Here is a 15185-nt window from a genome sequence, read left to right as displayed (position 1 = left end):
GTCTTGTCTGGCTACAGCTCCGTATAATCTGCTTCAGGCGTGTTCATCAACTATGCGGATATCATAATTCACATAAATCATATGCAGGTACTGCAAGGAGAAGCTTAAATTGACTCAAGCTACATACTTAAGGGATATAAAGAAGGATCAAATCCAGATGTCAAAGTAACAATGCATAAAATGATCGTGTATAATTTGCACATATTTATCGTACCTTATTTTGGTACTGTAACACAGGATTTACTAACATTGCCGCTCTATTTGAAGCACCAAATATAAAATAAATAAAATTTTTAGATTAGTGCACTAGCGACATTTTTACTTAAAGGATCGGAACTGACCTAACCCTAATACCCTAAAACTAAAACCCAAACAACCCTAATCCCCTAACAAACATAACCCTTAACCCTAATCCCCTACCCTAATACCCACCCCTAACACTAAAACCCTAACACGAATACCCAAACAACCCTAACCCTAAAACCCTAACACTAATACCCAAACAACCCTAAACCCTAACACTAATACCCAAACAATCCTAACACCCAAACACCCCTAACCCTAAAACCCTAACACCCAAACAACCCTAACCCTAAAACCCCCATACCCAAACAACCCCAACACCCAAACAATTCTAACCCTAAAACCCCAACCCCCAAACAATCCTAAACCTAAAACCCCAACCCCCAATCCTAAACCCTAACACCCAAACAATCCTATCCCTAAAGCCCCAACCCCCAAACAATCCTAACCCTAACACTCAAACAATCCTAACCCATTAAACCCTAACACCCAAACAATCCTAAACCCTAACACCCAAACAATCCTATCCCTAAAACCCCAACCCCCAAACAATCCTAACCCTAACACTCAAACAATCCTAACCCATTAAACCCTAACACCCAAACAATCCTAACCCATTAAACCCTAACACCCAAACTCTAACCCTAAATGCGGGTATCCACTTATAGATATACAAACGAAAGCACGATCATGACATTGCAATCGTGCTGTCGTTTGCATATCTAGTGATGTGCCTAGACTGAACGTTCACTCGTGCAGTCCAGGCACATCCCTCATCCCCGCACAATTGACCAGCATGTACGGACGATGTCGGATGTTGGAAGCGACCAGCGGGCACGCGCATCGCAGGTCGCTTCCAACCAAAACATGCATGATGCATGCTCGATTTGCAAGCAATTGCACGATAAAGATGCCGTTACCATGCAATTGCTTGGTTAAATCGCTAAGTGGATACCCCCCTTTACACTCAAACAACCCTAACACCCAAACAACCCTAAAACCCTAACATGAATACCCAAACAACCCTAACTCATTAAACCCTAACACCCAAACAACTCAAACCCCAACACCCAAACAATCCTAATCCTAAAACCCTAACACTAATGTCCAAACAACCCTAATACCTTATAAAACTCAACTCCTAACCCTAATCCCCTACCCTAATACCATAACCCTAATACCCACCCCTAACCCTAATAATCTAGCCCAAAAGGGGCAGACTAAATGGGCAAAATAGTTCTAATGTTTTGTCAAATTCTATGTTTCTATGACATACATGATTATTACAGATCATACAGATCAATCATCCCCGAACATGGCAACCTGACGGATGTCGTCAGGTTGACAGTCATGTTCGGGCGATGATTGATGTTAAAAACGACCAGCGGGCGCGCGCATCGCTGGTTGTTTTTAACATTTTACTGCCCGATTTGCGGGTGATTACCAAGCGATGGAGCGATAACAACCGTCGTTATCGCTCAATCGCTAGTTTTAATCGCCTAGTGGATGGGCAGCATAAGAGTGCTCAATGAAAGATTTCCACTGTATGGGATGCATGAGAGCCCTACACCAGCATGATCCTTACAGCGAGTCGCAACTGGTCTTCCAGTTCAAGATGTCAGTTGTATGAACAAAGATATTGGCAAAGCAAACTGCACATTTGTAGGTTAGCAATGAGAGAATTAGATCAGTACATAGGCTAGAAGGACATTTCCTTTGGTGTCCTGGCTGTATTCAATCTGCACCAGTATCTTAAGGGATGTGCACTGGAGGCAGTGACCGCTCTATTCAGGTGATTGTGGTAGTGGGGACAGGGCTGCATGTGACAGGGGCAGTGGTAGAATGAGGGGTGGCACATGTTTAACGTGAATTTACAATGTGTTTAAGTAGATTAATTAGATCTTAATGATATTCGGCCTACTGTTGGGCACCCACTGAAGGTTGGCGCTCTCATCATTTCAAGAGGTATCCGATCATTAGGTTTACAGTAAAAAGGTAGACAAATGTTTAGTTAGACAATACAAGTTAGACAGACAATAGGTCGATAGGGTCTGAAGGTCAACACACTAAAGATCGACTAGTAAGAAGGCCGACGGACAGAAGGTCGACAAGGTCATTAGGTTGACACACAAATGGTCGACATTTAAAAAAAAATTGGGGTTGGGGTTAGGCACCAGGAGCGAGGGCTAGGCACTTACCGGAGGGTTAGGCACTAGAAGGGACGGTTAGTGTCAGGTACCTAGCCGGACGGTTAGTGTTTGGCAAAAGGAGGGAGGGTTAGGGTGAAGATTAGGGCTACAAAACAAAAACATGTGTCGACTATTCAGTGTCGACCATTTGTGTGTCAAACTAATGATTCTGGCGACATACTAACTAGTCGACTTTTGGTGTGCGACCTTCAGACCCTGTCGACCTGTCTAACTTGTATTGTCTACCTTTTTATTGTAGACCTGTACTGATCCATACCCATTTCAAAAGAGGTTGCAGAGGACTTCAGTGGTCTATTTACTAAGCAGTGTTAGGAGACAGACTGAAAAATGATAAGGAAGTGATAAGGTGCCAGCCAATCAGCTCCCAACTGTCATTTTTCAAACACATTGTGAGAGTGAGAGTTTATACATGACATTAAGTGGCTTATACCAATGGGAGGCTATGTGCACAGCTAGGGTTGGAAAAAAAGACTCAACTAGTCGTGCTCACTGGAAAGCACAGACATGAGCAATGTATAACTTTTGTCCTCTAAATTCCCAAAGTTAACATGACAAATCGATTTCTGAACAGCCAAAGCTCAGGAGCAAAGCACACACATTGCAGGTCTACTGTACGGCCAGTCAGGAGCAAAAGCACACACATTGCAGGTCTACTGTACGGCCGGACAGGAGCAAAGCACACACATTGCAGGTCTACTGTACGGCCGGACAGGAGCAAAGCACACACATTGCAGGTCTACTGTAGGGCCAGACAGGAGCAAAGCACACACATTGCAGGTCTACTGTACAGCCGGTCAGGAGCAAAGAACACACACATTGCAGGTCTACTGTTCGGCCAGACAGGAGCACACACATTGCAGGTTTACTGTACGCCCGGACAGGAGCACACACATTGCAGGTCTACTGTACGGCCGGACAGGAGCAAAGCACACACATTGCAGGTCTACTGTACGGCCGGACAGGAGCAAAGCACACACATTGCAGGTCTACTGGACGGCCGGACAGAAGCACAGTCATTGCAGGTCTACTGTAATGTAAAATTAACTGAAGCTAAAAGCTACTAATAGACTGTAGACTTTCATCTGAAATTATATTTTTGCGAGTTGACTGAAGTCTAGCTGTATTCTCAGCTTAGTTTCATGTGCTTTACATATATGAATAAATGTGGGAGCCTGGTCTAATTGGAGGAGTGACTGCCACACGTAAATTCAGAGGGCACAAGCTCCCCACCCTGTAACATATCCCTCTCCTATCCCGAGTGTTCCGCTCGCAGCCACCTCCCTTCCTGCCACTCTCACATCTTGCTCAGGACAAGAAGAGAAACCATTCACAGTACAGGAAACTGTAAGAAAACACATGAAACATGTGCGCTGTCTCACTGTCTGCGCTGGAGCCCACAGAAACCTCCCCATTACTCAGTACAATACTTTATGTGCAACAGCTCTAAAAGCAAAGTATAATCAATCAGCTTCTTAATATGTTGGGTAACACAAACCAGAAAATATTTATTGTAGTCTATTTATCCTCAACAAAATAACACAGGCTTCCACTGTGCACTGAGGATATGGGACAAACCTTCTACAATTAGTATGTGTGTGTGTATATATATATATATATATATATATATATATATATATATATATGTATATATATATATATATATATATGTATATATACATATACATATATATATATATATATATATATATATATATACATACATATTCACACACACACACACACACACATAAGAACACCATGTCGCTAGAGTATATGGATTACAGAAAAAACGATATGGCCAGGAGAAGCGCATTTCTAGAAATCTGCCTAAAAAGCACTAACAAGCGCCTCCTGCAGGCAGTAATAAAGCACTACACTGCATAATAAACAACAACAACAACAAATATATAAGTAACTTTAATCCATTTTCTGGCCAAGCAAAAGAAAAGGAAAAAGGTGGAAATGCGCCATTATAATGGCGGCTGACGTCACAACGCACATCTGAAGTGGAATTTTCCAGCTCAGAGGTGTCTGACGTGTAATCACTGTAATTTAGCCCATAAAGATATGTGTGCAAAAAAACAATGTATGGTGCAATACCGTAATAACCATTTGTGTTTTTTAAGACATATGCATATTGTAAAAAGTAAATGGATAGCTTATTAAATATTTAGTTTTGCCAAGTAAAATAGGACTTTTCATTGAAACAAAAAAACGGTGCCTAAAATACAAAAAGATTTGTATAGATTCGATAGCGGGAGCTGGAGGTAGCACTTTAGAGATTTCCACCTCATCAGTGAGAAAGCCGATAGCTGCTGGGATATAGTAACCTTTCCCTCCCTCCAATAGAGAATAGATCCGGTACTTCCTACAGTACGTTCTCACTTGGCACTGCGATCGGCCAACTGCACACGCCAGAGAGGGTTTCTCAGTGTTCTACTCCTCGTTCTGCAACTTGCAGCCGTTTATGAAGTAATACATTTCATAAAAGAGTGCGGTCCCTTCCAAATGGAGCTCAGATGGATACTTCAAGCATTAATGTGTTGTAGTTGGAAATGTATCTTAAAAGTATTACATGAAACAGATTTTCTTGCTCTAAAATTAAAATAGTCAAATAATATATGAGAATTTGATGAAACTTATGTAAGAGAAACAGAAAAGAAAAATGAAGCGCAATACTGGTATTCACAGGCGGAGAGAAGAGAAAAGGGCAGGGCTCAGATAGGAATGTAAGCGCCAGAGTCTGACCAAGAGGTCTATGTACTAAGCCTTGGCGAGAGAAAGTACCAACCAATCAGCTCCCAACTGTCATTTTTCACACACAGGGGTAGATGTGTGAAGCAGTGAAAAGTGTGGAGAAGCGTGCCAGTGGAGAAGTTGCCTATAGCAACCAATCAGCTTCTATCATTTTATGGAATGTACTCATAATTGGTTGCCTTGGGCAACTCCTCCACTCTCTTCACTGCTTCATACAACTACTCCACAGCCTGTAAAGTGACAGTTAGGAGCTGATTGGTTGGTACTTTTTCTCCATCCAAGGGTTAGTACATAGGATCTGATTCAGACCCGGACGCTAAGAAGCGCACGCGTGTAGCTGGCCGATATTCGCATTCTGCGCATGAATTGCAGTGCGCGTGCATGAACCAGTGCGAATGCTCGGGAAGCGTTCGCTCGCTGCGCATAGACTGCCCAGCAGAGTGAGTGACAGGAAAAGCAGTTTGTGGGTGGTAACAGGGGCTGGCCACTAGAAACGGGGGAGTGAAGGAGCGAACGCAGGCGTGCCTGAGTGTCTAAACGCCGTTTCAGAGGTGTGCATGATTAAAAGGAAGAGTCATTGTACACGTCACCTGGTTGTTTTTTACTCTCAAGTGATCTCAGTGCTTGAGGTAGGGTATAGTCAACCTCAAGCGCTGCGTTCGCTTCCAATGGTACCCGATGTACCGATGGTTGCATACACTTCCTGGAGATGATGTGCATTAGTGGGCGTCTTAAGACAGGCTGGTAGGGGTCTGCATACACAAAGTGATCGCACGCCAAAACATAGTGGGTGTGCTAATGCCTTGCCATGCAATCGCCTGCCGTGCCGTCACTTAGCCGAATTTGCATACGCTGGGTGCCGAAGAACGCATCTAGCGAGCGGGTCTGAATGAGCTCCATAGATCCTAAAGACCCCACAGGGTCCTATGCTTGACAATGGTTTTGAAACCAATTTCCCTAGAAACCTGGTGGGCTGTTGCCAAGTTACAGTACATCTTTTGTGGGTAAGCATGATGGAAATTACAATTAAAAAAAACACAACAGCTGAAGGGCAACACAGTATGTTGGTCTTGTATGGATTGTGAGCATATTAAATCATTATTACCAGTTATTTATATAGCGCAAACATATTACTCAGCTGGAGCATACACAGAGATTATCTGGCCATACACATCAGTCCCTGCCCCAGTCGAGCTTACAATCTATATTCCCTAACACATGCTTACATAAATACACACTAGCGTTAATTAACCTACCAGTATATCTTTGGATTGTGGGAGGAAACCGGAGCACCCGGAGGAAACCCACGCGAGCATGGGGAGAATATACAAACGTCACATAGCTACGGACCGTAGTGGGTATCGAACCTATGACCTCAGTGCTGTGAGACAGTAATGCTAACCCTCATAGTGCACCACCTATAGGATTTCTAGCCACAAGAGGCAGTTACAATTTATAACCAAAAAAACTCTGCTGATAATGAGCGAAGCTACACCCCACCAGATCTCACTTGGATGGTTTTCCCAGTAAGGGCCATATTCAATTAGCGGCAAAATCGGCCGATTTTAGCCAAAAAAGTCAAAACAAGCAGGAAATGGCGTCTGTACGCCAAAAATTGGCTGACGTACACCGGAAAATAATTAACAAGTGTATTATTGGCCGTAATAAAAGTATATTTGCTCCGGTTGGCGGTAATTTGTGTATATGTAAAAAACTGATAGAAAGCTATTTTTTTTTTTTCAGGAAATTACTGTTCCACGTAAATTCAGGGGACGTTAAAATGGGTGCAAGTATATTTTCATGTCGTAAAAAGGGCACTTTTAAAACCCGTTAAAAAAAACGCCTGCTGTGACCACGTGCAATGTTTAAAACACTTGACTCATCCATATCACCCGCCCAAAATACCAGACCCAATACGTTAAACCCATTTTCAATGCTTTTTTTTTTATTCACCAAAAATTTGACGGGTTGTTTTTTACCAAATTACACAACTTTCGAAAAAAATGTAGGGTCATTTCTCATTAGGGGGGATGTCCAAAGGGTTCGGAAATAAATCCCCATATTTTTTAGTCAAAAATAGGGATTTTGCATTTTACTTTCACCTGGTCTGAGATGGTGAAAACTTTCTGCCAGTCCTTTTTTTGCCCCTCCCGTTTTCGCCTGTTTTTTTTGGCGAAAACCATCCGATTACACAGCAACGAGTAGTTAATCTCTATTGTTTGTGGCAAGGGACAAAGGTTTTTATATAGATTCCTGAAAACATTGTTAAAGGGTTATATATATTTATTAAAGAAGTTACTGTTTATCTGATTTTTTTTTTTTGTCAAAAAGGACATAAAAAATGAAATAAAAGTCATCCCTCATGAAAATGAGCCATAATGAGCTACCGTGATGTCATTGGTTGCTGGTGTAATTGGTAGGACCCATTCTTATAAGCAAACCCAATGCTCGGTATAGAGCAGCATGATGTAAATGTCACATACCCTCAGCCACTGCTCAGCCTGCTCCTCGCTCTGGACAGCAAGAACCAAAGCGTCCGTCCCCTGGTGAGTAATCTTCAGCTCATGCTTCTTCTTTTTACTGTCCTTTGGTACGTAAGAGACGGAGCAGCCACTCAGCAGCAGCTCCATCTGTGGTTGCTGGTCCTTGGAGGATTTATAGCACTGATAAAGAGAAGAGATCCAATGATCAATGACTGAGACAGGGAGGGAAAGGAGCAGGAGAACTAGTAACAGGAGAGAGAAAATGAAAAGACCTCTAAATAAGAATGTTGTCATAATTACAGGCCATGTCATTTTAATTAAAGGTCAACTGAAAAATAATATAATTATATACAGGTGTGTCCTCATATACACGCGCTGCAGTCACGCCAAACAGCGCCAGGTCCCATACGACGCGGCTTGCGCTGAGCGTCTTTTTTGCATCAAATGTTGCCCAATGCAATGCGTGCGACTGAGTGACGGGATCTGTGTAGGAAGCGCTGCGATGAGGCGGCTGCGATTTTTTTCCCACACTAAGTTCCGTTGTGCTTCGTACACAGATTCAGACAGTCGCACACAGATAGACAAGTGCCGCATATCAAATTAATGAGTGCAGTCCTGTGAAGTGGTTTGTCGCATCCGATTGCAACAAAGACGCATTTTCAGCTGAAAAGGACGCTACACCGCTCACCGCCGCCGCTCACTCACTCCAGACGTCTCGCGCCGCATGGAGTACTGAGGCTAGATGTACGAGGACACATCTGTAAGGTACATGGAAGTGTTAAACTTCTGTATACCCATTGCCATTTCCACTCCGCAGTCAAATGAAAAAAAAAAAAAAAACACATTTTAGCTTATTTTCTACCCATTTTTCTTAAAATAAGATGATCAGCTGGAATTGGTATGATTTACCGCCAGACCACTGGCCAGGCGGTTCAAATCCCGACAGCGGCAGCCCAACATGGATGAAAATCCCGATCGTCCCTAGGTAAGTATTCACTAACCTAATTCTACCCCCTAACCCTAACCTTCCCCCCCAGTGCCTAACCCTAATCCCCCCTCTAAGTGCCTAAACCTAACCCCCCTTCCCCGCCGCCTAAACCGAAGTCCCCCGGGGGGGGGGGGTGCCTAACCCTAAATCTCCCCCGGGGGTGCCTAACCCTAACCCTCACTCCCCCTAGCCTAACCCTAACCTCCCAGGGAGGTGCCTAACCCTAAGTTTTCCCCGGGAGACCCAAACCCAACCCTCGAAACCCCTTTGATCACTTTGATCGGGATGCCGGGCGCCAGTCTCCCAGCGTCGGTAAAACGACAGGCGTCTAAATTTAAGACGCCTGTCATTTAACCCTCGCAGGGATTACGCAGTCGGGAAGCCGGCTGTCGGGATTAGGTCCGCCGGCTTCGAGAACTGCATACCGATCAGCTAGATGTTCCAGATCAAGTTGCACTTTGCATATAACGAGGTACCAAACGTTTTACAGTGACACAAAGAGCATGCACCCCCCTCAGTCTCTCTGCTAATCAGTAAGCCAAGTTTACCATTAATTTGTTTTCTTTAATGACACATAGAAGCTTAGTCCACTGCCCAAATCTTTTCTTCCGCAAGAGGAATGCACATATCTTTGCGTCCTTCACAAGGTCCATAGAGGCTTCTTCTGACGGCCACTGAAGTCTCTTCTTCTGTCCTTTCCCATCTTCCTCCTCTTCATCATAAGATTCATAGGAACTGCTCATAGCGTCCGAGTCATAATCTTAAAGACATAAAAGAATAGGGCTATATAAAGCCTTAATACAATGTACAACATTAAAGTGGTTTAGCACCTTCATATTACTATAATGCATTGTCTTGTACATGCCCTCATAACTTTTACTAAATACAGTGATTCATAGGTCTGGCTTCATTCTGTGCTTTTCATCTATATATTTATAGTATCTAATCGTGTTGTTTATTTTATTTGGTCCTGGAAACTACACAGCTCTCTACATTTTGATCAACTGTGTCCAGAAAGCAGCTCAAGGTCATATCCCGGAAAAACAAAAAGTGACAACTTTTTACTGATGATAAAAAGAAATGGCTGAAAACCTCAGATGGAAGCTAGAAAGATAAAAGGGATGTGTTTACCAAAAGTTGCACGGCAGTATTCAACTACATGGAAGCATCACCTGATTGGGTGAAAACTAGAGACCAAGGGGTATGGGTGTATATATATATATATATATACCAACCAATCAGCTCCAAACTATCATTTCTTAAACACAGCCTGCAAAATGTAAGTTAGAAGCTGAGTGGTTGGTGATATATATCTCACAATTTTATCTCACATCAAGCTTTGATACATATGCCCCTAAGGGTGAGAAAGTACTAATCAGCTTCTGTCACTTTACAGGCTGTGTTTGAAAAATGACAGGTGAATGGCTAGTACTTTATCGCTCTCCACGGCTTAGTACATCTGCCCCAAAATGAACTATATTTTGGATACTATTTATCCAGTGCTGGATCATTTACAGACCCCCAACGTCTTCATGTTCAGATGGGAACTAATTTCTTATTTTCCGATGATACAAACAGCATAGTGCGCCCGAAACAGCACGCCAAGTCCTCTCAGCTGACAGTCTTGGCTTCTCGCGCAAAATAAATCATTTTCATGTTGATCTAACTAGCAATATCACAACATGGAAAGCGTCCAGCTCCATCCCATAACAAACACTAAAGATGAAACATATAATGCACGCTGGTACCAAACTGTGAATAATGTTCTATCCCTGCAGAGAACAAGCCGTCGAATATTTGCTGATTTGCTTTCTGGAAGAGTTACCCAATGGCTTGGCTCGCTCCGAACCTCAAACCACAAAATCTAATCACCTTCAGATTTTCCCTTTTCTTTTTTCTACACTTTTTTTTGGTTTAAATAAATTTGCAGATAAATTGGTTTGTAACTGCGCAAACAATATCAAATGTCGGCATCCGGTTATATCAAATGCAAGCGACACTCCTTCTTTCCCAAGACACTGAGCAGATTCTCAAGAATGGAAAACAAACCTATTGTGTGACCAGGAATAGCCTCCCCAAAGCCTGGATTGCATTAATGCTGTCAAGAGCAGAGGTCAAAAGGGCGCCGCTCACCGCCAGCATTACCCGACTGTGTCTTGTTTTTGGCTTTTCTTATGGAATGTTCTAAATGAAATGTGTTTAACATGCAAAAATACGATAGTAAATCCTATTTAAAAAAAATAATAATATTAAAAAAAAGGATATTTTTGCAATGGACGATTAGCACATAGGATGACTTTTTTTATTTATTTATTTTTTTGCCAAGACAATGTGCGCTCGCTACCACACCGCATGGCAGCCATCATAAACTGTGGATGGGTTATGGATAATGTCAGGCATCTCAATTAGTGTCACATGGAATCAATTATAGAGGTGTTTTGAGGGAGTATTTTTTTTTCTAAGAGAGATCTGTGACAGAGGGAAGTGTTATTTTGTCGGACAGTAAGGGGAGTAATGTGACATGGCTTGCTGAGCCTCTTAGATCTACATGTTCCACAATGCCTTGCAGCCAAGCTGTGTTTGGCAATACCACAACATATACTCAGCCTGAGACTGACTTACACCGTGTCCAAATTAGTGGTTTCTGTGACAGAATTGGTGAAGAAACACATACCAAGATAGGAGAATGCGACATTCACAGTTTTTATTTGTCATATAATGGCATTTTCAACCTTGACCGATACCATTATCAAATTATAGATTTGTTTGTTTTAAGCGAAGCGGCATTTATATTCAGATGTTATGGAAGCTGCTATATTGTAAGCTGGAGTGAAGCGAGCTGTACATTAGAAGCCTGATACAGAGTTGAACGCCAGTTTGCCTTGCATGCTTGGACGCTCTTCATGCTCCGGAGCCAATCGTATGCGAGTATGAGCAATGCAACCGAGGCGGCATAACCAGGCTGTAACAGGGTAGTTTCATGTAGTAAGAGATCAGTGTCGGCGCTGCGGGCTATGGAGTGATGGGCAGAAGCATATAGCCGCCAGTTTCCAGACATATAATTTGCGCCAAGTGCAAGTGCGTCCTGGTGACTATAAAACCAAGTGCATGGGATGGAGAGGTGGGTACTGCAACAATACATACAATTCTGCATACAGGAGGATATATGCATTTAGTTCCATCCATGCCACCCGGCAGCATCTACGGCTGATTTGCGTTCAACTCTGTGTATAATGTGGTTGCGGACGTGCTGTGTACAATAAAGAATGCTGGATACATGACGGGTCTAATGCTGTGCATTCATGATGCAGCTCTTAACTCACTGGAAGTTATATATTCAGGAGCTTTACCAGGGCCGAGCGGCACAGCTTCTTCATAATACCCCTCCGGGAGCGACGACGTAGGCAAAGGTGGAGGCCCGTTGTCTGGAGGCTGCCGTGACAGAAACATTCAAGGTTAGAGAACATAATACTAAATGTGTTAATACTATATAGCACAGCAGGTACACAGGATGCCTAATCATTTAGCATTGTCAACATTGGGAGGACTTTATGTCCTAAATACATAGGGGTCAATCCTATTAAGTGCAAATTGCGAGTTTGTTCTTCCCGAGAACTCTTCAATCCAATTAAAAATGCCTATTCGCGGTACTCCCAGGGGTGCGAACTGACTGCCAAATGAGATGTGAGAGAAGTGCATAAAAAAGTGGGGAGACCATCCTGGACCCCCCCCTCACAAATTGATCATTTTCCTAGCAGAACCATATAGACGGCTGTTTATGGGCATTAAGAAGGTACTGTAGGTTTTTAAATTGAGTCATATGGCTGATTTGCGTTTTTTGTTTTTTAAATGCAAAAAAAAATATAAAAAGCAAACTTTTTTTTGTTTAATCTCAAACGAGTTAAATGAAAAATGCAAAATAAAAAGTATGAAAAAAAGGTTATTTTTGGGGTACTTTGCCCAATACTGGAATATTAAATCGCATTCGCAATAATGTACAGTCAGGTGCATAAATATTGGGACATTGACAGAATTTTCAGACTTTGGCCTCTATTCACCACCACAATGGCTTTGAAATGAAACAAACAAGATGTGCTTTAACTGCAGACTTTCAGATTTAATTTGAGGGTAATTACATCCAAATCAGGTGAACGGTGTAGGAATTGCAACGGTTTCTATATGTGCCTCCCACTTTTTAAGGGGCCAAAAGTAATGGGACAAACTAAACAATCCTAAATCTAACTTTCACTTTTTAATACTTTTTTGCAAATCCTTTGCAGGCAATTACAGCCTGAAGTCAGGAACGCATAAACATCACCAGACGCTGGGTTCCATCCCTGGTGATGCTCTGCCAGGCCTCTACTGCAAATGTCTTCAGTTCCTGCTTGTTCTTGGGGCATTTTCCCTTCAGTTTTATCTTCATCAAGTGAAATGCATGCTCAATCGGATTCAGGTCAGGGGATTGACTTGGCCATTGCATAACATTCCACTTTTTAGCCTTAAAAAACTCTTTGGTTGCTTTTGCAGTATGCTTCGGGTCATTGTCCATCTGCACTGTGTAGCGCCGTCCAATGAGTTCTGAAGCATTTGACTGAATATGAGCATATAATATTGCCCGAAACACTTCAGAATTCATTCTGCTGCTTTTGTCAGCAGTCACATCATCAATAAATACAAGGGAACCAGTTCCATTGGCAGCCATACATGCCCACGCCATGACACTACCACCACCATGCTTCACTGATGCGGTGGTATGTTTTGGATCATGAGCAGTTCCTTTCCTTCTCAATACTCTTCTCTTCACTCTGGTACAAGCTGATCTTTGTCTCATCTGTCCATAGGATGTTGTTCCAGAACTGTAATGGCTTTTTTAGATGTTGTTTGGCAAACTCTAATCTGGTCTTCCTCTTTTTGAGGCTCACCAATGGTTTATATCTTGTGGTGAACCCTCTATATTCACTCTTGTGAAGTCTTCTCTTGATTGTTGACTTTGACAAATATACACCTACCTCCTGGAGAGTGTTCTTGATTTGGCCAACTGTTGTGAAAGGGTTTTTCTTCACCAGGGAAATAATTCTTCTGTCATCCACCACAGTTGTTTTTCGTGGTGTTCCAGGTCTTTTGGTGTTGCTGAGCTCTCCGATGCGTTCTTTCTTTTTAAGAATGTTCCAAACAGTTGATTTGGCCACACCTAATGTTTTTGCTATCTCTCTGATGGGTTTGTTTTGATTTTTCAGCCTAATGATGGCTTGCTTCACTGATAGTGACAGCTCTTTGGATCGCATATTGAGAGTCGAAAGCAACTGATTCCAAATGCAAATGTCACACCTAGAATCAACTCCAGACCTTTTACCTGCTTAATTGATAATGAAATAACGAGGGAATAGCCCACACCTGTCCATGAAATAGCTTTTGAGTTGATAGTCCCATTACTTTTGGCCCCTTAAAAAGTGGGAGGCACATATAGAAACCGTTGTAATCCCTACACCGTTCACCTGATTTGGATGTAATTACCCTCAAATTAAATCTGAAAGTCTGCAGTTAAAGCACATCTTGTTTGTTTCATTTCAAAGCCAATGTGGTGGCGAACAGAGGCCAAAATATGAAAATTCTGTCAATGTCCCAATATTTATGCACCTGACTGTATATGCTGAAACAGTAACTGGTACCATTTTTTTTAACCTATTATATCTGTGAAGACAGGCTTTTATTTAGGCTGAACCAATCTCATCACAACACTGCTCATCAATTCACTAGGAATCTGGTGCCTCATGCCTCAGCGAGGTAACTAGCTCTTAGCAAACGGATAGGCTGCATATTGGTTTATCCTACAGGCGCCTCCAGTGAATTTAAGTATCAGGTACACTTTCTAATATATTATATACTACAACTATACGTATACAAGTTCAAAATGCCACAACAAATCAGAGACTAAAAAAATATGGGGAGAGGTTGACAAGTCCTAAGAGTAAACCAGTCCTTACAGTAAGGAGGAGAACATCTTAAGGTTTTACTTTACACAACATAAATACATCTAAAGGCATAAATCTTAGGCACAGTGGGGGCCACTGAGCCAGAAAAGCCATTCATAATTAATTTGTAAGTCAATATTTTAAGTCAATCTCCTTTTGTTTTCTACTATGTGGAAGTAATACAGAAAACTGGCAATGAAGGAAATGAAACACAAACGGTTCATGTCTGAGTCAGATAGCGTTACACCAATGGTTACTACAGGGCCGGGCTGAGCCTCAGTGTTTGGCCAATGTCAACACAGATGGAATCAATTTATGATTGTACTAGTTGTTCTTTGAAGCTGTCTAGCAATGTTTCACTGAGGATTGGTCTGTCATGGAAAACTCCATGTTTCAGACTAACTTCTGTTTCTGCGAAAATTAAATAAAAATGACAAAAATTAAACTTCAATGGACAAACCCTAAAAGCAAC

At 42.2% G+C, this 15185-nt stretch overlaps 1 protein-coding gene across 1 annotated transcript in view; it reads right to left on the bottom strand.

Annotated features, from left to right (window-relative positions):
• Window positions 1-15185, bottom strand: part of AFAP1 (actin filament associated protein 1) — a gene marked incomplete at its 3' end in the record, with an annotated part of 109466 nt that overhangs the window by 29428 nt on the left and 64853 nt on the right. The window contains exons 4-6 of the mRNA XM_088461749.1: window positions 12065-12173; window positions 9290-9501; window positions 7754-7933 (exon numbers count right to left, since the gene is read on the bottom strand). Coding sequence (XP_088317875.1) covers window positions 7754-7933; window positions 9290-9501; window positions 12065-12173 — 501 coding nt within the window. The remainder of the gene's footprint in view (window positions 1-7753; window positions 7934-9289; window positions 9502-12064; window positions 12174-15185) is intronic.

The sequence above is a fragment of the Taudactylus pleione genome, unplaced genomic scaffold (assembly GCF_031769625.1).
Source record: "Taudactylus pleione unplaced genomic scaffold, aTauple2 ptg001091l, whole genome shotgun sequence".
Taxonomy (NCBI): Eukaryota; Metazoa; Chordata; class Amphibia; order Anura; family Myobatrachidae; genus Taudactylus; species Taudactylus pleione.
Note: the sequence above shows the minus strand (reverse complement) of the source record. Positions and strands in the feature narration are given on the sequence as shown.